General features: G+C 44.0%; 1 protein-coding gene across 1 annotated transcript in view; it reads left to right on the top strand.

Moving 5' to 3' along the window:
* fbn2a (fibrillin 2a) overlaps positions 1–26,624 on the top strand; it is a 514,209-nt gene that overhangs the window by 251,572 nt on the left and 236,013 nt on the right. Inside the window, exons 12-14 of the mRNA XM_070881599.1 lie at positions 7,379–7,498; positions 16,024–16,149; positions 19,947–20,069. Coding sequence (XP_070737700.1) covers positions 7,379–7,498; positions 16,024–16,149; positions 19,947–20,069 — 369 coding nt within the window. The remainder of the gene's footprint in view (positions 1–7,378; positions 7,499–16,023; positions 16,150–19,946; positions 20,070–26,624) is intronic.

Genomic DNA, 26,624 nt, shown 5'->3' with positions numbered 1-26,624 from the left:
CGGTGTGACCAACTCACTAAACGTGCTTTTCACGACATCCTCAGCATCGTGGATGCTCCACAGTGAATCCCATGCGCAGCTCCAATGCTGCAATGCGGTCTGTCAGGAGCTGCAATTGGACACATTTCCTGCACATGTAGTTGTAAGGGACACTGGAAGCATCCCTAATTTCCCATATAGCACAGGAGGAGCATGGGCTCTCCTGCCATGACTTAATCCTTAAATTAACTTAATTTGGCAACAATGCCAAAGGTTTCCTACTGATAAGAAAAGAAAAAGATAAAATACTCACCAATCCACCAGCCAATCACTTACTCGCTTGGCTGTGACATCACACTTCGATTTCTTTTTACTTCTTTGTTTTACCTTCGGCCTCGATCTCCCGCTCTCGCTGGTGATCTCGGGCCTCGGGTCCCCGCTCCTTTTGTCCCCGCCGCTGGTCCCGCACTTGCTATGATTTTCCTTGGATCCCATGGGCTTTTACTTTCCTGAGCAGTCTGGCATGTGGGATCTTGTCAAAAGCCTTGCTAAAATTCATGTAGTCTACATCAAATGCCCATAGTGACCCTCCTTGTTACCTCCTCAAAAAATTTTATCAAATTAGTCTGGCACGAACTTACCGTAACAAATCCAGGTGGACACCATCCAGGACAAGGCAGCTCACTTGATTGGCACCCCATCCACTACCTTATATATTCACTCCCTGCACCACCGGTGCACCATATCTGCAGTGTGTGCCATCTACAAGATGCACTGCAGCAACTCGCCAAGGCTTCTTCGACAGCACCTCCCAAACTCGCGACCTCTGCCACTTAGAAGTTCAAGGGCAGCAGGCGCAAGGGAACATCACCGCCTGCAAGTTCCACTTCAAGTTGCACACCATCCTGACTTGGAAATATATCACCATTCCTTCATCGTTGCTGGGTCAAAATCCTGGAAGTCCCTCCATAACAGTACTGTGGGAGGACCTTCACCACAAAGACTGCAGCGGTGCAAGAAGTCGGGTCACCACCACCTTCTCAAGGGCAATTAGTGCTGGCCTTGCCAGTGACACCCATATCCCATGAATGAATTAACAAAAAATAATCCGTGCCTTTCGAAATGACGATTAATACTGTTCCTCAAAATTTTTTCTAATAATTTCCCCTGCCACCAAGGTTAGGCTGACTGGCCTGTAATTATTTGCTCTATCATTTTCTCCCTTTTTAAACAACAGTACAACGTTAGCAGTCCACCCTTAGCCAGAGTGGATTGGAAAATGATGGTCAGAACCTCCTCTATTTCCTCCCTTGCTTCTCTTAACAGCCTGGGATACATTTGATCCAGGCCTGGGGATTTATTTATGAATACATGGCTTGAGGAATGGTGCAAGGGGGAGGGATTCCTGGGACATTGGAACCGGTTCTGGGGGAGGTGGGACCAATACAAACCGGACGGTCTGCACCTGGGCAGGACCGGAACTGATGTCCGAGGCGGAGTGTTTGCTAGTGCTGTTGGGGATGGTTTAAACTAAAATGGCAGGGGGATGGCAATCTATGCAGGGAGGCAGAAGGAAGTAAAAAGGGGGCAGAAGCAAAAGGTCAGAAGGAGAAAAGCAAGAGTGGAGGGCAGAGAAATCAAGGGCAAAAATCAAAAAGGATCAGATTTCAACATAATTCTAAAAGGACAAAGAGTGTTAAAAAAACAAGCCTGAAGGCTCTGAGTCTCAATGCGAGGAGCGTTCGTAATAAGTTGGATGAATTGACTGCAGATAGCTGTTAACGGATATGATGTAATTGCAATTACGGAGACATGGCTCCAGGGTGACCAAGGCTGGGAACTCAACATCCAGAGGTATTCAATATTCAGGAAGGACAGACAGGAAGGAAAAGGAGGTGGGGTAGCGTTACTGGTTAAAGAGGAGATTAACGCAAAAGTAAGGAAGGACATTGGTGTGGATGATGTGGAATCTATATGGGTAGAGCTGAGAAACACCATAGGGCAGAAAACATCAGTGGGAGTTGTGTACAGACCACCAAATAGTAGTACGGAGGTTGGGGATGGCATCAAACAGGAAATTAGGGACCTGTGCAATAAGGGTACAGCAGTTATCATGGGTGACTTTAATCTACATATTGATTGGGCAAACCAAACTGGTAGCAATACTGTGGAGGGGGATTTCCTAGATGTATAAGGGATGGTTTTCTAGACGAATATGTCGAGGAACCAACTAGAGAGCAGGCCATCTTAGACTGGGTGTTGTGTAAAGAGAGTGGATTAATTAGCAATCTGGTCATGCGGGGCCCCTTGGGGAACAGTGACCATAATATGGTAGAATTCTTCATTAAGATGGAGAGTGACATAGTTAATTCAGAGACTCGGGTCCTGAACTTAAAGAAAGGAAACTTCGACGGTATGAGATGTGAATTGGCGAGGATAGACTGGCAAATGATATTTAAAGGGTTGACGGTGGATAGGCAATGGCAGATATTTAAATATCACATGGATGAACTACAGTTGTACATCCCTGTGTGGCGTAAGAATAAAAAAAGGAAGGTGGCTCAACCGTGGCTAACAAGGGAAATTAGGGAAAGTGTTAAGTCCAAGGAAGAGGCATACAAATTGGCTAGAAAAAGCAGCAAACCTGAGGACTGGTATAAATTTAGAATTCAGCAGAGGAGGACTAAGGCTTTAATTAGGAGGGGAAAATAGAGTATGAGAGTAAGCTTGCAGGGAACATAAAAACTGACTGCAAAAGCTTCTATAGATATGTGAAGAGAAAGTGATTAGTGAAGACAAATGTAGGTCCCTTGCAGTCAGAATCAGGGGAATTCATAACAGAGAACAAGGAAATGGCAGACTAATTGAACAAATACTTTGGTTCTGTCTTCACTAAGGAAGACACGAATAACCTCCCGAAAATATTAGCAGACCGAGGGTCTAGCGAGAAGGGGGAACTGAGGGAAATCCTTATTAGTCAGGAAATGGTGTTAGGGAAATTGAAGGGACTGAAGGCCGATAAATCCCCAGGGCCTGATAGTCTGCATCCCAGAGTACTTAAGGAAGTGGCTCTAGAAATAGTAGATGCATTGGTGATCATTTTCCAACATTCCATGGATTCTGGTTCAGTTCCTATGGATTGGAGGGTAGTTAATGTAACTCCACTTTTAAAGGAAGGAGGGAGAGAGAAAACAGGGAATTATAGACTGGTTAGCCTGACATCGGTGGTGGGGAAAATCTTGGAATCAATTATTAAAGATGTAATAGCAGCGCATTTGGAAAGCAGTGACAGGATTGGTCCAAGTCAGCATAGGTTTATGAAAGGGAAATCACGCTTGACAAATCTTCTGGAGTTTTTTGAGGATGTAACTAGTAGAGTGGACAAGGGAGAACCAGTGGATGTGGTGTATTTGGACTTTGAAAAGGCTTTTGACAAGGTCCCACACAGGAGATTAGTGTGCAAAATTAAGGCACATGGTATTGAGGGTAATGTATTGACGTGGATAGAGAACTATTAGGCAGACAGGAAGCAAAGACTGGGAATAAACGGGTCCTTTTCAGAATGGCAGGCAGTGACTAGTGGGGTGCCGCTGGGCTCAGTGCTGGGACCCCAGCTATTTACAATATACATTAATGATTTAGACGAAGGAATTGAATGTAGTATCCCCAAGTTTGCAGATGACACTAAGCTGAGTGGCGGTGTGAGCTGCAAGGAGGATGCTAGGAGGCTGCAGGGTGACTCGGACTGGTTAGGGCAAATGCATGGCAGATGCAGTATAATGTGGATAAGTGTGAGGTTATCCACTTTGGTGGCAAAAACAGGAAGGCAGATTATTATCTGATTGGTGACAGATTAGTAAAAGGGGAGGTGCAACGAGACTTGAGTGTCATGGTACATCAGTCATTGAAGGTAGGCATACAGGTACAGCAGGCAGTAAAGAAAGCAAATGGCATGCTGGCCTTCATAGCGAGGGGATTTGAGTATAGGAGTAGGGAGGTCTTACTGCAGTTGTACAGGGCCTTGGTGAGACCACATCTTGAGTATTGTGTGCAGTTTTGGTGTCCTAATCTGAGGAAGGACATTCTTGCTATTGAGGGAGTGCAGCGAAGGTTCACCAGACTGATTCCCAGGATGGCAGGACTGACATATGAAGAAAGACTGGATCGACTAGGCTTATATTCACTGGAATATAGAAGAATGAGAGGGGATCTCATAGAAACATATAAAATTCTGATGGGATTGGACAGGTTAGATGCAGGAAGAATGTTCCCGATGTTGGGGAAGTCCAGAACCTGGGGTCACAGTCTAAGGATAAGGGGTAAGCCATTTAGGACCAAGATGAGGAGAAACTTCTTCACTCAGAGAATTGTGAACCTGTGGAATTCTCTACCACAGAAAATTGTTGAGGCCAGTTCGTTAGATATATTCAAAAGGGAGTTAGATGTGGTCCTTACAGCTAAAGGGATCAAGGGGTATGGAGAGAAAGCAGGAATGGGGTACTGAAGTTGCATAATCAGCCATGATCTTAATTGAATGGTGGTGCAGGCTCGAAGGGCTGAATGGCCGACTCCTGCACCTAATTTCTATGTTTCTATGTTTCTATTTTCAAAGATGCTAATTCCCTTAATACTTCCTTTCTTACTATGTTTATCTTATCTAATATTTCACTCTCCTCTTCCTTTACAATAATGTCTTCATTTTGTGAAAACAGATGCAAAGTATTCATTTAGAGCCACATACCCATGTCTTCCGGCTCAACTCACAGGTTTCCTTTTTGGTCTCTAATCGGCCCTACTTTTTCTTTCGTTATCCTCTTTCTCTTTTTGTATTTATAAAATATTTTGGGGTTTCCCTTGATTTTACTTGCCAATATTTTTTCATGCTCTCTCTTTGCTTTCCTAATTTCCTTTTAAATTTCACCCCTGCACTTTCCATATTCCTCTCGGCATTCTGCAGTATTTAGCTCTCTGTATCTGATATAAGCTTCCCTTTTTTGTCTTATCCTACCTTGTATACCCCTTAACATCCAGGGGGCTCTATATTTGGGAGTCCCACCCTCTGAACCCTCACTATCTCCTTCAATGCCACCCACTGCTCTGACACTGATTTATCTTCAAGTAGATTTTTCCAGCTCACTTTTGCTCAATCACATCTCAGCTTAGTAAAATTGGCCGTTCCCCAATTGAGAACTTTTACCCCTGGTCTGTCTTTGTCCTTTTCCACTACTATGCTAAATCTAACTGAATTAACCTAACTAAATCTAACCACCACCAAAATGCTCTCCCACCAGCCCAGCTTCATTCCCTAAACTAAGTCCAGAACTGCCCCCTCTCTTGTTGGGCTTGCTACGTACTGGCTAAAATAGGTTTTCCTGAATGTATTTTAAGAATTCTGCACCCTCTATACCATTTACACTTATTTTATCCCAGTTAATATTTGGGTAGTTGAAATCCCCTGCTATTGCTGGCCAATTGTTTTTGCACCTCTCAGAAATTTGCCTACATATTTGCTCTTCTATCTCCCTCTGACTATTTTAGGGTCTATAGTACACTTCCAGCAGTGTGATTGCCCCTTTTCTGTTTTTCAGTTCAATCCATATGGCCTAATTTGATGATCCTTCTAACATATCATCACTCCTCACAGATGTAATTGTTTCTTTAACCAATATTGTGATCTCCCTCCTTTCTTAACCCCTCTCTATCTTGTCTGAAATCCCTGTAACCAGGAATGCCATTCCTGTCCTTCTTTCAGCCATGTTTCAGTAATAGCTATGATATCATACTTCCACATGTCTGTCTGTGCCCTCAGCTCATCTGCCTCATTCATTGTACTCCTTCATTGAAGTATGCACCATTAAGCACTGGCAAACCCCTTTATTGTCTATTATCTCGCCTTTGTTTCCTCTGCCTTCCAAACTCACTTACTAATTTTCTGCCTTCCATTTCCAGCTTTGCTTATCTCCCTTCTAAATTGATGCTCAGGTTACCATTCCCCTGCCAAGCTGGTTTAAACCCTCCCCAACAGCATTAGCAAAAGCCCTGTGAGGATATTGCTCCCGGCCCTGTTGAGGTGCAACCCATCCGACTTGAACAGGTCTCACTTTCCCCAGAACTGGTTCCAGTGCCTTAGGAATCTAAAATCCTCCCTCCTGCACCATCTCTACAGATACGCATTCATCTGCTCTATCCTCCTATTTCTGTACATATCTCTGGAGACTGGTACGTCACCGCAGATGAGGCACAGCAACCTTCAGATGGGTACAAGCCGGCCCCATTTGGCGGGCGGGGGTTGGGGGGGGGGGGGGCGGTTCTGAGAAATCCAGACTAGGGAAATGGCCTAGGTCCCAAAAGATGTCAAATTTTGTATCGGCCTCCTTACAGAGAATCGAATCTCTGAGGTGGGAGCTTGGGCAACTCCTTCCCCAACCCCTGATAGGTGACATGCAGAGGCATTTTCAGCAGGCAGACAGAAATATCCATAGTGGCATGGGCACCAATTGGTCCCATTCAAATAAGATACCATCCAGCAGACCTTGCAAACTCCAATAGGCTCAGCACTGGGAGGGCATCTGTATGCATGTTATATTCCCTCTGCTGGGAACATTTTTAAATTTGAAAAATAAATTGTTTCTAAGTCTCCCCAGAGGCAGTTGGCCATACTCTGCTGCTGCAGGCTCCTGAGGCATGTGTAAATGTAGTGGTACTGTTGGGGGGTTGGCGGGGTTTCAGTGTGCAACTGCTATGGAGGTTGTGGTGAATTGCTGCTTGAGCAGCGATGGTCTGTTCCATAGACTCAATTTTCTGGACACAAAGATCCATAATGGCCCTCAAATCATGTTCCATATACATTAGGAGGGTTTCCTATGCCGCAATCCCTCTGCATCTAACTTAAAAATATGCATAATTTTACCCTAAACTCCCTCTAGCACCAAGCTCTTGCAAGAATTAATCCCTACTTACTCACTTTGACAAACATTAATTATCGGAAAAAAAAACTGTCCAATTGCAGCTCAATGCTGAACTCCCCGAGAGACTGAACTGCACACTCTCCTGGCCTTTCACTGCTCGCGTCTCTTAATGGTGGCTCTTTGCTAGTAAGAATTTACAGAGCTTTGATTGATCCTCAATAGATGAAACATTTATTTGATTGAGAACAAAAAAACAGATTTTCAGAATTCCAATTACAATGAAAAGTAATTATTGAAAGGTAACAGAATGCGCAAGAACTGTATAAATGAGACATGATAACCATTCATTGCTAACAATAGTCTGTAATTTACTATATAAAATGTTTTTAATGTATTGATCTACTTTCTGGTAATTGGGAAAAGGTCAAATGTTTAAGCCATGAGGCTTTTGTCTGAGAAGTCACTAACGTCTCATTTATTGGTCTATGTAGATGTTGATGAGTGTACTTCGAGCCCCTGTACAAATGGTGACTGCATTAACACTCCGGGTTCCTACTATTGTAAATGCCATACTGGTTTCCAGAGCACCCCCACCAAACAAGCCTGCATTGGTAAGTGATAAAACAGAAAAACCTGCAAGTCTCAAAGAAAATAGAAATTGCTGAAAATATACAGTGGATGCAACAACATTTGTTAAAAGATAGGTTCATATTTCAAGTGTAGAAAGAATTGATGAGGCTACACTCACAATTTCATCATTTTCATTTCATTTCTGGATTGATAAATGTGTTGTAGAATTCTGCATGTATTTGTAACAACAAAGAACTGAAGTTGTCATTAAAGATTATTAAGAATCAGTTTTTCTGATGGCTCAGTGACTAAATGCAACAACTCAGACTTCACCGGACCATGAAAGTTCCAGCTTTGATCCCTAATCTTTGTTGCGTTAGTTGATTTAAGCTGGACAAATAGTTTTGGTTTCACATGTATCCCTGGCTTAGGGGTAATCAGCTCAGGGTGCATTCTCTTGAATGCATTCCAGTAACTCCTGTGGAAATTGTTTGCATGTGGATGTAAGGTGAGGATAAGGTGAAGTTCGGCTGCAGTGTTGAACATGGCGAAATTGCCTACCCACATGCCACAGTTTATGGTCACACTTTATCAATGCTCTGGTGGTTCAGCCAGTGAATAGTTGAGCCCCACAGATCAGAAAGTTTCCAGGTTCAATCTCTGGACTGTGTTGAGCTAACTGATCTGAGCCAGGACAGTCGTAGGGTGTTACAATTAGTCTAACCTCTTGTGGGTTAAGGAGGATAAAATCATCCAGGATTCCAATTCCTGATTTCTATCCAGCACTTTGTGCCTTGAAGTGGCCATGTATGGACATTTGCTAAGGATTGGACAGACTCCACTGTCAAATTTGTGTTATTAGAAGGTATGGTAACATAGTGGTTATGTTACTGGATTAGTAATCCAGAGACCTGGACTAATAAACCAGAGACGAGTGTTCAAATCCCACCATGGCAGCTGGGGGAATTTAAATTCAGTTAATTAAATAAATTTGGAATTTAACAGATTGTCACAAAAACCAAACTGGTTCACTAATGTCCTCTAGAGAAGGAAACCTGCCGTCCTTACCTGGTCTGGCCTATATGTGACTCCAGACCCACAGGAATGTGGTTGACTCTTAACTGCCCTCTGAAATGGCCTAGCAAGCCACTCAGTTGTATCAAATCACTACGACAAAGTCAGCACTGTGGGAGTACCTTCACCACAAGGACTGCAGTAGCAGCAGCAGGACATTTGGAAAAGCAAAATTTGTTCAGGCAGAGTCAGCATGGATTTCTGAAGGGGAAGTCATGTTTGACAAATTTGCTGGAGTTCTTTGAGGATGTAATAAACAGAGTGGATAAAGGGGAACCAGTGGATGTGGCATATTTGGACTTCCAGAAGGCATTTGACAAGGTGCCACATAAAAGGTTACTGCATAAGATAAAAGTTCACGGGGTTGGAGGTAATATATTAGCATGGATAGAGGATTGGCTAACTAACAGAGAACAGAGAGTCGGGATAAATGGTTCATTCTCTGGTTGGCAACCAGTAACTAGTGAGGTGCCACAGGGATCAGTGCTGGGACCCCAACTATTTACAATCTATATTAACGACTTGGAAGAAGGGACTGAGTGTAACGTAGCCAAGTTTTCTGATGATACAAAGATGGGAGGAAAAGCAATGTATGAGGAGGACACAAAAAATCTGCATTAGGACATAGACAGGCTAAGTGAGTGGGCAAAAATTGGGCAGATGGAATATAATGTAGGAAAGTGTGAGGTCATGCACTTTGGCAGAAAAAAATCAAAGAGCAAGTTATTATTTAAATGGAGAAAGATTGCAAAATGCCGCAGTACAGCGGGACCTGGGGGCACTTGTGCATGAAATACAAAAGGATAGTATGCAGGTACAGCAAGTGATCAGGAAGGCCAATGGTATCTTGGCCTTATTGCAAAGGGGATGGAGTATAAAAGCATGGAAGACTTGCTACAGCTATATAAGGTATTTATGAGGCCATACCTGGAATACTGCGTGCAGTTTTGGTTTCCATATTTACGAAAGGATATACTTGCTTTGGAGGCAGTTCAGAGAAGGTTCACTACATTGATTCCGGAGATGAAGGGGTTGTCCTTTGAGGAAGGGTTGAGTAGGTTGGGCCTCTACTCATTGGAATTCAGAAGAATGAGAGGTGATCTTATCAAAACGTATAAGATTATGAGGGGGCTTGACAAGACGGATGCAAAGAGGATGTTTCCACTGATGGGGATGACTTGAACTAGAGGGCATGATCTTAGAATAAGGGGCTGCCCATTTAAAACAGAGATGAGGAGCCATTTCTTCTCTGATGATTGTAAATCTGTGGAATTCGCTACCTCAGAGAGCTGTGGAAGCTGGGACATTGAGTAAATTTAAGACTGAAATAGACAGTTTCTTAAACGCTAAGGGGATAAGTGGTTATGGGGAGCAGGCGGGGAAGTGGAGCTATGTCCATGATCAGATCAGCCATGATCTTATTGAATGGTGGAGCAGGCTCGAGGGGCCATATGGCCTACTCCTGTTCCTATTTCTCATGTTCTTATTAAGAAAACAGCTCACCACCACCTTTTCAAGGGCAATTAGGGATTGGCAATAAATGCCAGCATTGCCAGCAACACCCACGTCCCGTGAATAAATTTAAAAAATAAAATAATTTGTAGTAGGTGAATAATGGTCACTGGACAAGAAACCGAGGGTGACCACCCCCTAAATGATATGCCACAGCAAGAAGTCAACATATTCTGGAGAGGGTACAAATTGGTGAGGAAAAAGAGAATAAAAATAGCCACTTAAGCAGGGTACTGGAATACTGTTGGCACCTGTGAAACAATAATCAAACAATGGTTATCAACATTAGGACAGACAAAGGAAGATAATCCATGGCATAAAAAACTGTAGAAGTATAATATATTTTTATTTTTAATGTCCCTTTTGCCCATTTGTCATTATTTTTCTCAATGGTATGACCAGGTAGTCTTTTGGCAAGCTTCTGTCAATGTGACTCTTAAGCTGGCCACTAATGTTTATACTTTTCTCTGTTCACAATATTTAGGAAAAAATACATCCATGAGTGTAAAGTGGGATACACTGCTTTATATTCATGTTTTCTTTCTGGAGCTTCTTTGCAGAGGAAGTACACATGTTAGACCAACGGTGTGCAAACCTTTTGGGGCCAAAATTGCCCCGCGCTGGGTTTGGAGAGGTCAATTCAATTTATGTTATTTTTTTGCACCAGTGTGGAATTGGCCTCTTTGAGTAAACAAAATGTCGGTTGCGGTAACGGGGCGTTTGACTGGCCCTTGCGCGGTGCGCGCTTAGTGCCGCACACAGCAAATCAGAGCAGCACTGATGATGTCAGCGTGACGCGGACATTCCGCTTCATGCTGATGCGTCACAATGTCCCTTCCAATCTGTTAAAGGGGAGGGCTGCTGCGAACTCTGCTGCCTCGTTAGTGGCGCCTACTGGGCCACCTGGGGGGTTGTTAGGCCGACTGAAAGTTGGCCGACAGAAAATAGATGTTACCACCTCCCCTTTAAGGGCGACCGGCCGGGACGCTACAGCCTTTACAGCTTCCCGCACCACAGCAAGATGTCGCCTCACGCCGACCTCACGTCACATGGGCAATTTCCCCCGAGGGGTACAAAGGGGTCGGCGCAGGGCGATAAGGGATTGGCGTGCATGGCGATGATGTCATTGCCGTGCCTGTGCTGTGCCGGGAGGGAGGATGTGGAGGGCACTGCGCATGTTGCCACACCCTCAGCAGGTCTTCAGGGAGCAGTTAATTTACCCTTTTTTCTAATTTCTCCAATTTCTCATGATATCTTTTAAAAAGTGTACGTTCATTAGGCGTGTTAGTGATCTTTTAAAATTTCAACCGTATAAATTCATTTCTGATGTGCTTCACGTATCAGCTGAACATTACCATTTCAAGGATTCTTGGGCGAATTGGTTAATTTTGTGTCTTAACCTTTGGAAGCACTCAAGATGTTTTCAGTGCATTGTAGAGGATAGAAAAACAAAAACATTTTTGGCATAATATGTTAAATGGGGTTTGTATAAGCTACTAAATTCATGCAAGATGGAAGGTCGCTGCTGGAATAGCAGACAGTTAGGTCGGAGGTATCTAAGATGGTAGAAGTTATGTATCTATCAACATTTTCATAAACATTTGTTTTTGAAACATTTCAGAAACCCAGATGAAGCAATGCTGCAGCAAGACAGTCTTCAGTGAACTAATGTTGCTAATTGCTAATACATTAGGGTCCCTAGTCAGTGCCAATATAGGCAGTTCTGTTATGCATGTTTATGAGTCCTGCTTTAAGGAACACATTAGGTCATTCTGACCTTTTGCATGTAACAAGATTCTGCTGGGTAGAAGATGTTTTATTGAAATATTTGACTCACATGCCTTAGCATTTTGAACACAATAATAGTTCAGTTGTTTGACTTATTTAGTTTGGATTAGAAATATAACTGAACCACAGCATTTCCCCACAGTACAAGACCAGGAAGGCAATTTGGAAAGGCTCAGTGTGGTCTCCCACTATATTGATGCACGTTGTGCCAATGTAAGCAAAGTATAAATATTAGAATGGTATTATTCGAAGTGTCTTCAATATAGTTACACACCAGGAATTTTATTTTAGATTTCCTCAATATATACAGTCGCATATGCTTGTTACTTCATTGTTAGTTTATGCCAAAAGCATAGCTCTGGAAACATGTTTTGGAACTATATCTAAGATGTTGAAAATATAGATTCTGAATTGTAAAAGTACAACTGTTTGCTTATTTGTGTTTGGTAAAATTAGAATAGAAAAGAAATTAGGAAAAGAGACAGGGAAGGAGAAAGACTGAAGACAACAAAAGTTGCAAAGGGAAAAGAATATGTGGATGAAAGCAAGAGAGAGAATATTATTAATAAGAAGAAAGTTTGAAAGCAATGGACCTTTGTTTCAAGTACTTTTTGTGACTGATGTCTAGATTCTAGGAGATCCTTTTCAAAGCGGAAACAAGCAAACAGTTTAATTTATTCCTGAACACAAATCAAAATCTATGTATAAGTTTAATAGTTCAATTTTTAATGAAGTGCTTTTTTACTAAATGATTAATTGTGTAAATAATTATAGGGCAATATCAATACTTGTATGATTATAAAATCTGTACCTGTATAATGTAACATGTAGGTAATACGGTTAGCCTACATCTAACACTTCCTCCTGTCTAACGTGACCTACTTCTTAAGGTACTCTTTGTCTTTGTTTTCACAATGATAAAATAGTTCTAAATTTATCCTGCTCAAAGGAAAAACTTGCCATTACTACAAAACATTGCTGAACTTCTCAAAATCTTGAAGCACAAAACTGAAATTTAATGGGCCAACACTTCCAGCCTCCCCGGGTCCGTACGGAGTTCCTACGGACCGGGGAAGGTATCGGAAATGCCAGTTTCCAGTGCACAATGTGCATGCAGAAACCGGCATTTCCGATCTGTCAAGTTTCTGGCATGACAGATCATCTGCAGATCGGGAGCGATATTTCCGATATTTACGCTTACAAATGTCCTCAAAAATCTTGCGCCTGAAAAAGCAGGCGCATAGCCTACTTTTACAGGCGCAAGTGTTTTAAAAAGCACAAAAACATATAAAAATAAATTTATTAAAACATATTTTATCATTAAAAACCCTCCCCACAATGGTAAGTTTATTTTTAAAAACTTTAAAAAATCGGGAAATTATTATTTTTTAAGACATTAATAACTTTAATTTAAATGAATGTAGTGTAATTATTTTCTATTTTTTATTAGTGTTTTGGGTGTTTGGGATGATGTTTTGGGTGTTTCGGGCTCTATCACAATCATAGTAATAGGAGTTTAGAACCCTGCGGAACTCTTATTACTATGACACTTTACCTGATTGGCTGCCCAGAGTCATGTGACTCCAGCTGTAGGCCTATACACGCGTCAACGTGCACGCGCTGCAACTGGCAGTCAGGAGTGGCCTCAGCATTGGAAAGTCGAACGTGGGCAGCAGCTTAAGGTAGGTGCGTATTTTTTCTCTAAAATGCCTGTGGAAAAGACAAAACGGAATTTCAGGGCCAATAATTTTTCCACCGTTTTCAAGCATTACAAAAACTCATCATACTTTGAAATATTTTATACCTTTCGGCTAGTTTTTTTTCCAATAGAGGATAGGAAGTTATTACCTGTATGCATCAGTTAACATCACTTAGGCAATGAAATTTAGGTTTGCGACAACATCTTATGGTCACTTAATGTGCACATCTGAAATTCCCCTCTCTGCTGTTTTAGTGAAGATGTTAGCCTGGTTCAAATAACTGAGTTAAAATCTTTGCTAAGAGAGTAGAAAGTGGAAATTCTGACAAATGTATTAACTGTATGCAAGTATCATAGTGTAATTTCAAAACTTTAATATTGTTGTGTTTGTCTTTATAACCACAATTATAACGATGCACAGAGGAACTAAAGCCTTGAGCGGTGGCAGGAGAGTCAGAAGGCAGAGGACTAATAACAGAAAATGCTGGAAATCTCAGCAGGTCAGGCAGCATCTGTGGAGAGGAAGCAGAGTTAATATTTCAGGTCAATGACCCTTTGTCAGACCCGAAACATTAACTCTGCTTCCTCTCTACAGATGCTGCCTGACCTGCTGAGATTTCCAGCGTTTTCTGTTTTTAGTCCAAATTCCAGCATCCGCAGTATTTTGCTTTTGTGGCAGAGGACTAATGATGGATTTTGGTAGGGGTTGGGGAGGCAAAGTAGCCGAGAGAGGAGGGATGAAAAGTGGCATGACTGGGTGACATGAGAAAAGGCCCAAGAACGGGCAAAGCAAAACGAGAGATAGAAGTAATGTGTTTGGGTCCAGAGCCCAGCCAAAATGCATACACATATAAACACACTGGTAATTCAAGTTACAAATGCTTAGCAGAGATTAGGAGAGACAAGGCCTGGTCGTAAACAGAAGATGGAGCAGACAATATGGGATAGTCCAAAGTTAAAGTCTGAGGACCTGTGGTGGGATGAAGTTGACTTGTAGACATGGTGGAGTCAGTTTGGAACATCCACGAGTCAGTGTCCATGTTCAGAGACAGTTGTGGAGAGGGAGTGGATCTAAGATATGTTTGAGAGGCAGAGCATTAGTGGGTGAAAGATTATGAAGTCTCCCCATTTCAGCATTCAGTTGTTACTTATAAGACTCCAGAATGTTTCCCTCCACTACACTTCCTGAAATTCCCCCGATGCGTCAGGAAGAATTTCTTGCCATCAGTTCTAATTTTATCTTCCACTATCTCTATTTTATCGATGCTATTATAGTCAGTGTTTCTAGGAATTTGTCTCTCCCAAATATAATGTCCTATATATTCTTTCTCCTCCCAATATTCCCATTATTGAAATCTGGACACAGTTTCCTACTCTATTTCATTATTTCCCTTACTTCATTCAGACTTTTCTTTCCTCTACAATCTTCAGACTTTTAAAAACTAAGCATGTCATTTTGATAGTTCTACGTTGAGCGGTTGTTTCAAGTGGGATATGAGTCTGACAGCTGGAGAAAAGGATGCAGTCAGCAAGACATTACAGTCAATGGGGTGCAAACTAGGAATAGGTGATGAGCCAGAAAACAGTGGAGAAATGAAAGAAGAAAAAATAATATTTTCCTGTCTGATCCAACTAAAATACATTCCCATAGGCCTATTTCACCGGTGCAAGTGTGGTGAAGTGGAATCAATGGCCACCAAAAGGAAGGAGACTAACCCTATGTTAAATTGTGGAGATCAGGTCATTAGCGTGGTTACAGAATGCACATCAGTGGTGAATGCCTCAGCTGAACCCAGAATGTTGGAGTAGCTTCCTACTATTCAGACGTAGCAGATGTGGTCTGTGAAGAGCCTCCAAGTCAACGAGCGGCCCCCAACTCAGCATCTCACAAAAGAGTTACTAGGCCATCTCTGCAAGGTAATTGATCCCCTCCATCAGTCTGGGGCCTTGCTTGAGCCCATAATGGACTATACACCTACACTCAAGAGGCTTAAGTTTCATTGGGCCTATGAGGAGGAGTAATGGGTGGCATTTCTTCTATAAGGTCAGAATCTCCTCCAGCAACCTCCCTCTTGGCTTGAAGAGGCAAAGCTGATTGTCTCCTCTCCAAATGACTGAATCCTGGCGGAACCAAGTTCGGTCCCATTCGCCTTCCAGAAGCAAGACCTAAGACATGCCCTGCAGAAGGGTAGAATTTGAGGCTCATGTCTTTATCTAATTGCACAGTATAAGGAACATAACAGAGGAGTCTGCTGTTATCCCCATTTACAGTTTCAGTAAAAGCTCTTTGGTAACGTGCAGTGTCTGTGTTGTAAAAGGAAGCTATAAAGGTAGTTTCTGACATTGCTAAGCTGAGCAGTTCATACAGCTGTGAATTTTGGGGGAGTATATTACTGTGGTTAGCTAGCGCCTGCTGAAGTAATTTCTTGGAGCTGTATACAGTTGCATCTCTCTCTTTCTGTCTTCTCATATACTGTCTGTTTTTCTTTTCAGATATTGATGAATGTATTCAGAATGGACTTCTTTGTAAAAATGGTCGTTGTGTGAATACAGATGGAAGCTTCCAGTGTATTTGTAATGCTGGGTTCGAGCTGACTCCAGATGGAAAGAATTGTGTTGGTAAGAAAATCTTGCTCTTCAATTGAACTTGAAGCAAATGTATGGACATGGGACACTTTCCTTTCCGTCAAACACAACTTTTATTTACCAGTTGAAGTAAATATAATTATTTCTCAAGGAAGTTTTGTTCAATATTTAAGTTGAAAAGCAGAGAAGATTGAGGTGTTAAGTGATGCCAGTAACTTGCTGTGATCTAGAAGGTGTGGAAATAATCCAAAATATTCCCACTGCCTCTAGCTCACATAAGTAGGTTGCACTAGGCGATGATTGCTCAGATTTGCTCTATGACAATATCAAAAGCAACAACAACTTGCATTTGTATAGTGCCCTTAACATAAAAAATATCCCAATGTGCTTCAAAAATGGAGATATGTAGGGAAACATACGCTTATCTAGGAAGGAAGAAATTAGGAGGGCTGACCGAAAGCCTAATTAAACATCTAAGATTTTTTTCTCTTCTTGTTCATTCTCTTCCCATCTACATCTACGACTCTTCCAGTGCCCTCCGTCACTTTAACAGTTTCTAGTTTCCTGGCCCCAACAGTCTCCTTTTTACTACGGACGTCCAATCCCTCTACACCTCCATCCCCCACCAGGATGGCCTGAGGGCGCTCCACTTCTTACTTGAACAGAGGCCCAACCAATCCCCATCCACCACCACCCTCTTCCGCCTGGCTGAACTTGTTCTCACATTGAGCAACTTCTCTTTTGACTCTACTCACTTCCTCCAAATAAAAGGTGCTGCTATGGGAATCTTTATGGGTCCTAGCTATGACTGCCTTTTCGTGGGATATGTGGAACATTCTTTGTTCCAGTCCCACTCAGGTCCCCTCCCTCACCTCTTTTTCCGGTACATTGATGACTGTATCGGTGCCGTTTCCTGCTCTTGCCCTGCATTGGAAAATTTCATTCACTTTGTTTCCAATTTCAACCCTTCCCTCACCTTTACATGGTCCATCTCTGACTCTTCCCTTCCCTTCCTTGAATTCTCTGTCTCCATTTCTGGGGCTAGGCTATCAATTAATATTCACTATTAAGACCACTGACTCCCACAGTTACCTTGACTACATATCCTTTCACCCTGCTTCCTGTAAGGACTCTATTCCATTCTCCTATTTTCTCTGTCTCTGTCACATCTGTTCTGAGGATGCCACTTCCACACAAGTGCTTCTCATATGTCTCCCTTTTTCCTCAACCGAGGATTCCCCTCCATTGTGTTTGACAGGGCCCTCGATCGTGTCTGTTCCATTTCCCACACTTCTGTCCTCACCCCTTCCCTCCCTCCCAAAATTACGATAGGGTTCCATTTGCCCTCACCTTTTACCCCACCAGCCTCCACATTCAATAGATCGTCCTCCGCCATTTCCACCACCTCCAGCGTGATCCCACCATTAAACACATCTTCCCCTCCCCTTTCAGCATTCTGAAGGGACCACTCCCTCCGCAACACCCCGGTCCACTCCTGAATCACCCCTCCCGCCCCCCTTCCCACGGCACCTTCCTGTGCAAGCGCAGGAGATTCAACACCTGCCCTTTAACTTCCTTCCCACCACCCAGGGCCCCAAACATCCTTCCACCTGAAACAATGATTTACTTGTACTTCTTTCAATTTAGTATACTGTATTCGCTGCTCACGATATGGTTTCCTCTTCATTGAGGAGACCAAATGCAGATTCGGTGAATGCTTTACAGAACACTTCCGTTCAGTCCATAAGCTTGACCCTGAGTTTCTGGTCACCTGTCACTTTAATTCTCCGCTCCACTCCCACTCTGACCTCTCTGTCTTGGCCTCCTACACTGTTCCAATAAAGCTTAACGTAAGTTTGAGGAACAGCACCTCACCTTTCGATTAGGCACTTTACAAACTTCTGGACTCAACATTGAGTTCAACAATTTCAAATCATAAGCTCTGCCTCCATTTTTTCGGATGTCAGCTGTTGATGATTCTGCTATTCATATTTATACCTCTTCCAAACCCTTACTTGTCCCATTACCATTTCCTTTTGCCTCGCACCATCACCCCTTTTGTCTTTTAATCTCTCCTGATGGGGCTAGATGAAGAAGGGTGAGAGGAGGTTCATGTGGAGCATAAGCACCAGCATGGACCAGTTGGGCTGAATGGCCTGTTTCTGTGCTGTAAATACTATGTAATACTATGTAGTTATCTGTCGGTGTTGCTGTAAGTGGTTCATGTGGTCAGACAACAATACTCCATCAGATAGAGTAAGTGGGGAGGTCTAATATTGCACCCATAAGAACATAAGAAATAGGAGCAGGAGTAGTCCATTTGGCCCCTCGAGCCTGCTCCGCCATTCAATAAGATCATGGCTGATCTGATCATGGACTCAGCTCCACTTCCCTGCTCACTTCCCATAACCCTTTACTCCCTTATCACTCAAAAATCTGTCTATCTCCACCTTAAATATATTCAATGACCCAGCCTTCACAGCTTTCTGGGGCAGAGAATTTCATAGATTTACAAATATCTGAGAGAAGAAATTTCTCCTCATCTCAGTTTTAAATGGGCGGCCCTTATTATAAGACTATGCCCCCTAGTTTTAGTTTCCCATATGAGTGGAAATATCCTCTCTGCACCCACCTCGTTTTATCTTATATGTTTCAATAAGATCACCTCTCATTCTTCTGAACTCCAATGTGTATAGGCCCAACCTACTCAACCTATCTTCATAAGTCAACCTCCTCATCTCCAGAATCAACCTAGTGAACCTTCTCTGAATAACCTCCAATGCAAGCATATCCTTCCTTAAATACGAGACCAAAACTGTACGCAGTACTCCATGTGTGGCCTTACCAATACCCTGTACAGTTGTAGCAGGACTTACTTGCTTTTATACTCTATCCCCCTTGCAATAAAGGCTAACATTTCATTTGCCTTCCTGATTACTTGCTGTACCTGTATACTGTACTGCAGCACTTTGTAATTTTTCTCCTTTTAAATTATAATTTGTTTTTCTATTATTTTTGCCAAAGTGGATAACCTCACATTTTCCCACATTATACTCCATCTGCCTGTCTGTATCTCTTTGCAGATGTTTTGTGTCCTTCTCACAATTTGCTTTCCCATCCATCTTTGTATCATCAGCAAACTTGGCTACATTACACTCGGTCCCTTCATCCAAGTCATTAATATAGATAGTAAATAGTTGAGGACCCAGCACCGATCCCTGTGGCACCCCACTAGTCACTGTTTGCCAACTGGAAAATGACCCATTTATCCCGACTCTCTGTTTTCTGTTAATTAGCCAATCCTCTATCCATGCTAATATATTACCCCCAATCCTGTAAACTTTTATTTTGTGCAGTAACCTCTTATGTGACACACACACTGTGTATGTATAAAAAAAAACTGAAATTTGGTGGATATCTCATCAAAGCAACCGAGCTAAGATTATCAGCGGGGAATCAAACCTGTTTCTTTCACTATCATGGAAAAGCAAATTTGTGCTCCAATGCATTCTAATCATCCTGAGCTGTGAACAAAATAATTCCAAAATATTAGCGTTACTGACAATATTTTAACAATTATAACATATTCATTACATTTACTTCAGAATCAACTCTTGCATAAAAATATGCCACAACTTCGTTAAAAAATTAAACTTGTCTCCTTGGGTTGGGGGTAAGGTGGTACAGGTAATGGCAAATGTTACCTGTAATTTGTGGAAAACTTCAGAATTATGCTCATTGATTCAACAAGAATGAAGCTCAAAGTTAATAATCAATGTGCTGTAACCAAATGCTGTCAAGGACTTATGATTGCTTTCCAATTTCTACAGACCACGATGAGTGTGCAACCACCAACATGTGCCTGAATGGCATGTGCATCAATGAAGATGGAAGCTTCAAGTGTATCTGCAAGCCTGGCTTTGTGCTGGCACCCAATGGACGATACTGCATCGGTATGTGGCAGAATGAAATAAAACCAAGTTGCTTTAGTTTTCTGTTAATGAGATTATTTCTGAGTTATGGGGAATTAAATTTAATTATGGCTGGTCACATAACAAGCAAGAATGGAAAAGAAAACCGGGCGAGGTGTATAACAGGCAGCAGATCCACTGCTGCCCATTTTGTGTCTTCACCGAAGTCGAAGGTTACCCCCACACAGTCATATCCTCATTGGAAAGTGCATATTCAGAACATCACAATCTTCTCAACAGCTAATGGGAGTTTCCAATCATTTTTTTTTAAATCAAGTTTGTAGACTAATTGGGAAAAACCTTGCTGCTAGCACTGCCCTCCCCAGAGATGCAGCTCTTGATTTTGTGCTTACATTTGAGAGCAAAATTGTTAATGCCGAGCACTTGCCAACATTTTCCATTCCATATAGATCAAATGATTTCATGGTGGTTGTGTTGCCAGCAGCTGTTTGCTTGTTCATATATAGTGTAAGTTATTGCCTGAAAATAAGTCTAAAATAATGTCTGATCCTCATTTTTAGGTTCTTAAATAAGGTTGAAAAAAAGGTCAGCTGACATTTTGTGCCACCAGGAATAGGAACTTGATATTTATTTGTCTTTAAAATGCCTAAAACTTCAAGTGTTAGAACAATAGAGCATAATCATAATTTATGTTTAAGACTGTTGCTTGCTTTGGAGCATAGTTGGCTAGCAGCACTGAGTTATTACTACAAGCTCTGCATCGCTGTCTAGTCAGGTGTCCAAATGTCTTTTAAATTGTTAATGCTGGTAAACATTTTCAGGACAATCTGGGAACAAAGTTCCACGGTCCTTCTTGTGCACTCCTGCTGAAGTCTGGCAGGGGTATGGCAGAAGGGCTGGAAATTAGGCTAGAACCTGTATATGCCTGGCACTGGCCATCCTCACCAGTTCCCAGTTGGAGTGGAACCTCTATCCACTTCAAACATGGTCACTTGTGTCAGAGGGGACATGGCCAAGGGAAGAGAGTACTCAGTCTGGGACTTCGCTGGCAGGCTGATATGCCTGGTGAGAATAGGCATTCTGGCCTGCCAGTTGGTAGAGGTGGTCTCCACTTACTGGTGGGTGTTCAAAATGCACCCTTTGTGGCACAAGCACTAACCTAAATTATTAAAATGAGAGAACCTCACCCGAGCCAGTAAAGTTTGCCAGGGTCAGTGCCAGAGGAGCTGCAGGAATATCCAAGCACCTATGCCAAGATGCCTTTCCGTGAACTTTTGGGGCCTTGGCTTTTTGCTGTTAAAAGCTTAACATTTTTTTTAAGTTCTTGGGGCATCCAGTGGAAAGTTTTTAAAATTTTCTGCATCCTGGTTGTAGTTATACTGAAGGCTGGATGAAGCTGAAGTAATATGAGACAGCCTCCACAAATGATCTCACACCATTTGCCTAAATTTTTTTATATCACCTGCAACAGCTGCTGCATCACTGGGCCAAATGTTGGTGTATTTGCGCTCAGACAAATTCCATTTGTTCAAGCTTGAAAGGGGGCAATTGGAGGAAAGAATGGCCACCAGTACCTTAGCTGCAAGGTGTGGAAAAAGCTCATTTTGATTAAGTGCCTGACAACAAAGTAGTTAGCACTGGCACGGACAACATTCTTGCAATTATGCCAGGCCAAAAACATTTTCCCTGGCAAGGCTTGAGCGTAAGAATGTACATGTTAATGTATTTGAAGGCAATGGACAAATTTTACGATGAGAGTTTTATGACTAATGCATGAATTATAGGGGACATATAATAAAGATAATAAAAATACTGACATTTAAATTATAAATACCACCTTCAATATAACAGTCTTCGGGAACTAAACATCTGATATAATGATTGTGTGTTATAATGAATGATCTGTAATATAATCGGCCTGTAAGCTGCTGCAAGTGAGAGATCAAACTGGCACTGCACCCTCGACAGGACATCTGGGACCTGTGTGAACAGGGAAAGCAACTATGTATCTCCTTAACCAATCAGATTGAAGGATTGTGAATGAACAGCAGAGTCTCAACCAGGAAGTGTAAGTTAGAATAGTGAATTCAATGTCAAAGCAGGTACATAAAGCAAAATAAAGAGAGGGAAAGAAAGATTGGATTAAAAGTAATAGATAAAAGAGACAAAAAGAAAATGTAATTTTTGTTGCAATCATTCTTTTAAATCTCCAACAATTAAAAGCAGAAGGAATGAGACTCCTCATTTATAAACGTAAATTTTCAGTGCAAGAGAGGTTGTTTGGCAGTAATTAAGGCCGTAAGTACAGGAACTTTACACTGTTTAATACACTTAAATGCGGAGCCAGTCAGCAAGGTGCCGTTTTTGCACTTTACGAGGAGAGGTGCATCTCCGACAGCAACTTCCGGATTTTTACATTTAACTGCGCATCTGTGCTCGCCTGAAGTTGCTGCCTGATTTGTGAATAAGTAACAGTGAGCGCCGTTAGCCTCATTGTAATTTTCCAGTAAATTCTGGACTAACATAATGAATGTCCTGTAATATATTATAATATTAACATGAAAAATCAAAAGTTCGTATCCGGGAGACTTATAAAGATCAATTTAAAGTTGAGAGCATTGTAATGAGAGTGGATGTTTTACAGAGACTATTACAGGCACAGCGTCTGCAATCCGGAGTTCTAAAAACTGGAATGTTCCGAAAACTGGACATTGTGCAGATCACACGAGTCAACGTCCGTACTCCAAAAACCGGATTTTTTTTGACAGCGCCTTTCTGTATAATCAGCCCACTCCAAGCAGTCCCTCTCTGTATAATCAGCCCACTCCAAGCACTCCCTCTCTATATAATCAGCCCACACCGGGCGGTCCCACTCTGTATAATCAGCCCACACCGGGCGGTCCCTCTCTGTATAATCAGACCACACCGGGTGATCCCTCTCTGTATAATCAGCCCACACCGGGTGATCCCTCTCTGTATAATCAGCCCACACCGGGCGTTCCCTCTCTGTATAATCAGATCACACCGGGCTTTCCCTCTCTATATAATCAGCCCACACCGGGCATTCCCACTCTGTATAATCAGCCCACACCGGGTGTTCCCTCTCTGTATAATCAGCCCACACCGGGCGTTCCCTCTCTGTATAATCAACCCACATCGGGCGTTCTCTCTCTGTATAATCAGCCACACCGGGCATTCCCTCTCTGTATAATCAGCCCACACCGGGTGTTCCCTCTCTGTATAATCAGCCCACACCGGGCGTTCCCTCTCTGTATAATCAACCCACATCGGGCGTTCTCTCTCTGTATAATCAGCCACACCAGGCGGTCCCTCTCTGTATAATCAGCCCACACCGGGCAGTCCGTCTCTGTGTAATCAGCCCACACCGGGCAGTCCCTCTCTGTATAATCAGCCCACACCGGGCATTCCCTCTCTGTATAATCAGCCCACACCGGGTGTTCCCTCTCTGTATAATCAGCCCACCCCGGGTGTTCCCTACTCTGTATAATCAGCCCACACCGGGCGGTCCATGTCTGTATAATCAGCCCACACCGGGCGGTCCATGTCTGTATAATCAGCCCACACCGGGCGGTCCATGTCTGTATAATCAGCCCACACCGGGCGGTCCATGTCTGTATAATCAGCCCACACCGGGTGGTCCCTCTCTCTATAATCAGCCCACACCAGGCGTTCCCTCTCTATATAATCAGCCCACACCAGGCATTCCCTCTCTGTATAATCAGCCCACACCGTGCGGTCCCTCTCTGTATAATCAGCTCACACCGGGCGTTCCCTCTCTGTATAATCAGCCCACACCGGGCAGTCCCTCTCTGTATAATCAGCCCACACCGGGCGTTCCCTCTCTGTATAATCAGCCCACACCGGATGTTCCCTCTCTGTATAATCAGCCCACACCGGGCAGTCCGTCTCTGTATAATCAGCCCACACCGGATGGTCCCTCTCTGTATAATCAGCCCACACCGGGCGGTCTGTCTCTGTATAATCAGCCCACACCGGACGGTCCCTCTCTGCATAATCAGCCCACACCGGGTGTTCCCTCTCTGTATAATCAGCCCACACCGGACAGTCCCTCTCTGTATAATCAGCCCATACCGGGCGTTCTCTCTCTGTATAATCAGCCCACACCGGGCTGTCCCTCTCTGTATAATCAGCCCATACCGGGCAGTCCCTCTCTGTATCATCAGCCGACACCGGGCGGTCTCTCTCTGCATAATCAGCCCACACCGGGTGTTCCCTCTCTGTATAATCAGCCCACACCGGACAGTCCCTCTCTGTATAATCAGCCCATACCGGGCGTTCTCTCTCTGTATAATCAGCCCACAACGGGTGTTCCCTCTCTGTATAATCAGCCCACACTGGACAGTCCCTCTCTGTATAATCAGCCCATACCGGGCAGTCCCTCTCTGTATCATCAGCCGACACCGGGCGGTCTCTCTCTGTATAATCAGCCCATACCGGGCGTTCTCTCTCTGTATAATCAGCCCACACCGGGCGGTCTGTCTCTGTATAATCAGCCCACACCGGACGGTCCCTCTCTGCATAATCAGCCCACACCGGGTGTTCCCTCTCTGCATAATCAGCCCACACCGGGTGTTCCCACTCTGTATAATCAGCCCACACCGGGTGTTCCCTCTCTGTATAATCAGCCGACACCGGGTGTTCCCTCTCTGTATAATCAGCCCACACCGGGCAGTCCGTCTCTGTGTAATCAGCCCACACCGGGCAGTCCCTCTCTGTATAATCAGCCCACACCGGGCATTCCCTCTCTGTATAATCAGCCCACACCGGGTGTTCCCTCTCTGTATAATCAGCCCACACCGGGTGTTCCCTCTCTGTATAATCAGTCCACACCGGGTGTTCCCTCTCTGTATAATCAGCCCACACCGGGTGTTCCCTCTCTGTATAATCAGCCCACACCGGGTGTTCCCACTCTGTATAATCAGCCCACACCGGGTGTTCCCTCTCTGTATAATCAGCCGACACCGGGTGTTCCCTCTCTGTATAATCAGCCCACACCGGGCGTTCCCTCTCTGTATAATCAACTCACACCGGGCGTTCCCTCTCTGTATAATCAGCCCACACCGGGTGTTCCCTTTGTATAATCAGCCCACACCGGGTGTTCCCTCTCTGTATAATCAGCCCACACCGGGCGTTCCCTCTCTGTATAATCAGCCCACACCGGGCGGTCCATGTCTGTATAATCAGCCCACCCCGGGTGTTCCCTACTCTGTATAATCAGCCCACACCGGGCGGTCCATGTCTGTATAATCAGCCCACACTGGGCGGTCCATGTCTGTATAATCAGCCCACACCGGGCGGTCCATGTCTGTATAATCAGCCCACACCGGGTGGTCCCTCTCTCTATAATCAGCCCACACCAGGCGTTCCCTCTCTGTATAATCAGCCCACACCAGGCATTCCCTCTCTGTATAATCAGCCCACACCGTGCGGTCCCTCTCTGTATAATCAGCTCACACCGGGCGTTCCCTCTCTGTATAATCAGCCCACACCGGGCAGTCCCTCTCTGTATAATCAGCCCACACCGGGCGTTCCCTCTCTGTATAATCAGCCCACACCGGATGTTCCCTCTCTGTATAATCAGCCCACACCGGGCAGTCCGTCTCTGTATAATCAGCCCACACCGGATGGTCCCTCTCTGTATAATCAGCCCACACCGGGCGGTCTGTCTCTGTATAATCAGCCCACACCGGACGGTCCCTCTCTGCATAATCAGCCCACACCGGGTGTTCCCTCTCTGTATAATCAGCCCACACCGGACAGTCCCTCTCTGTATAATCAGCCCATACCGGGCGTTCTCTCTCTGTATAATCAGCCCACACCGGGCTGTCCCTCTCTGTATAATCAGCCCATACCGGGCAGTCCCTCTCTGTATCATCAGCCGACACCGGGCGGTCTCTCTCTGCATAATCAGCCCACACCGGGTGTTCCCTCTCTGTATAATCAGCCCACACCGGACAGTCCCTCTCTGTATAATCAGCCCATACCGGGCGTTCTCTCTCTGTATAATCAGCCCACAACGGGTGTTCCCTCTCTGTATAATCAGCCCACACTGGACAGTCCCTCTCTGTATAATCAGCCCATACCGGGCAGTCCCTCTCTGTATCATCAGCCGACACCGGGCGGTCTCTCTCTGTATAATCAGCCCATACCGGGCGTTCTCTCTCTGTATAATCAGCCCACACCGGGCGGTCTGTCTCTGTATAATCAGCCCACACCGGACGGTCCCTCTCTGCATAATCAGCCCACACCGGGTGTTCCCTCTCTGCATAATCAGCCCACACCGGGTGTTCCCACTCTGTATAATCAGCCCACACCGGGTGTTCCCTCTCTGTATAATCAGCCGACACCGGGTGTTCCCTCTCTGTATAATCAGCCCACACCGGGCGTTCCCTCTCTGTATAATCAACTCACACCGGGCGTTCCCTCTCTGTATAATCAGCCCACACCGGGTGTTCCCTCTCTGTATAATCAGCCCACACCGGGTGTTCCCTCTCTGTATAATCAGCCCACACCGGGCGTTCCCTCTCTGTATAA

The sequence above is a fragment of the Pristiophorus japonicus genome, chromosome 1, assembly GCF_044704955.1.
Source record: "Pristiophorus japonicus isolate sPriJap1 chromosome 1, sPriJap1.hap1, whole genome shotgun sequence".
Taxonomy (NCBI): domain Eukaryota; kingdom Metazoa; phylum Chordata; class Chondrichthyes; family Pristiophoridae; genus Pristiophorus; species Pristiophorus japonicus.
Note: the sequence above shows the minus strand (reverse complement) of the source record. Positions and strands in the feature narration are given on the sequence as shown.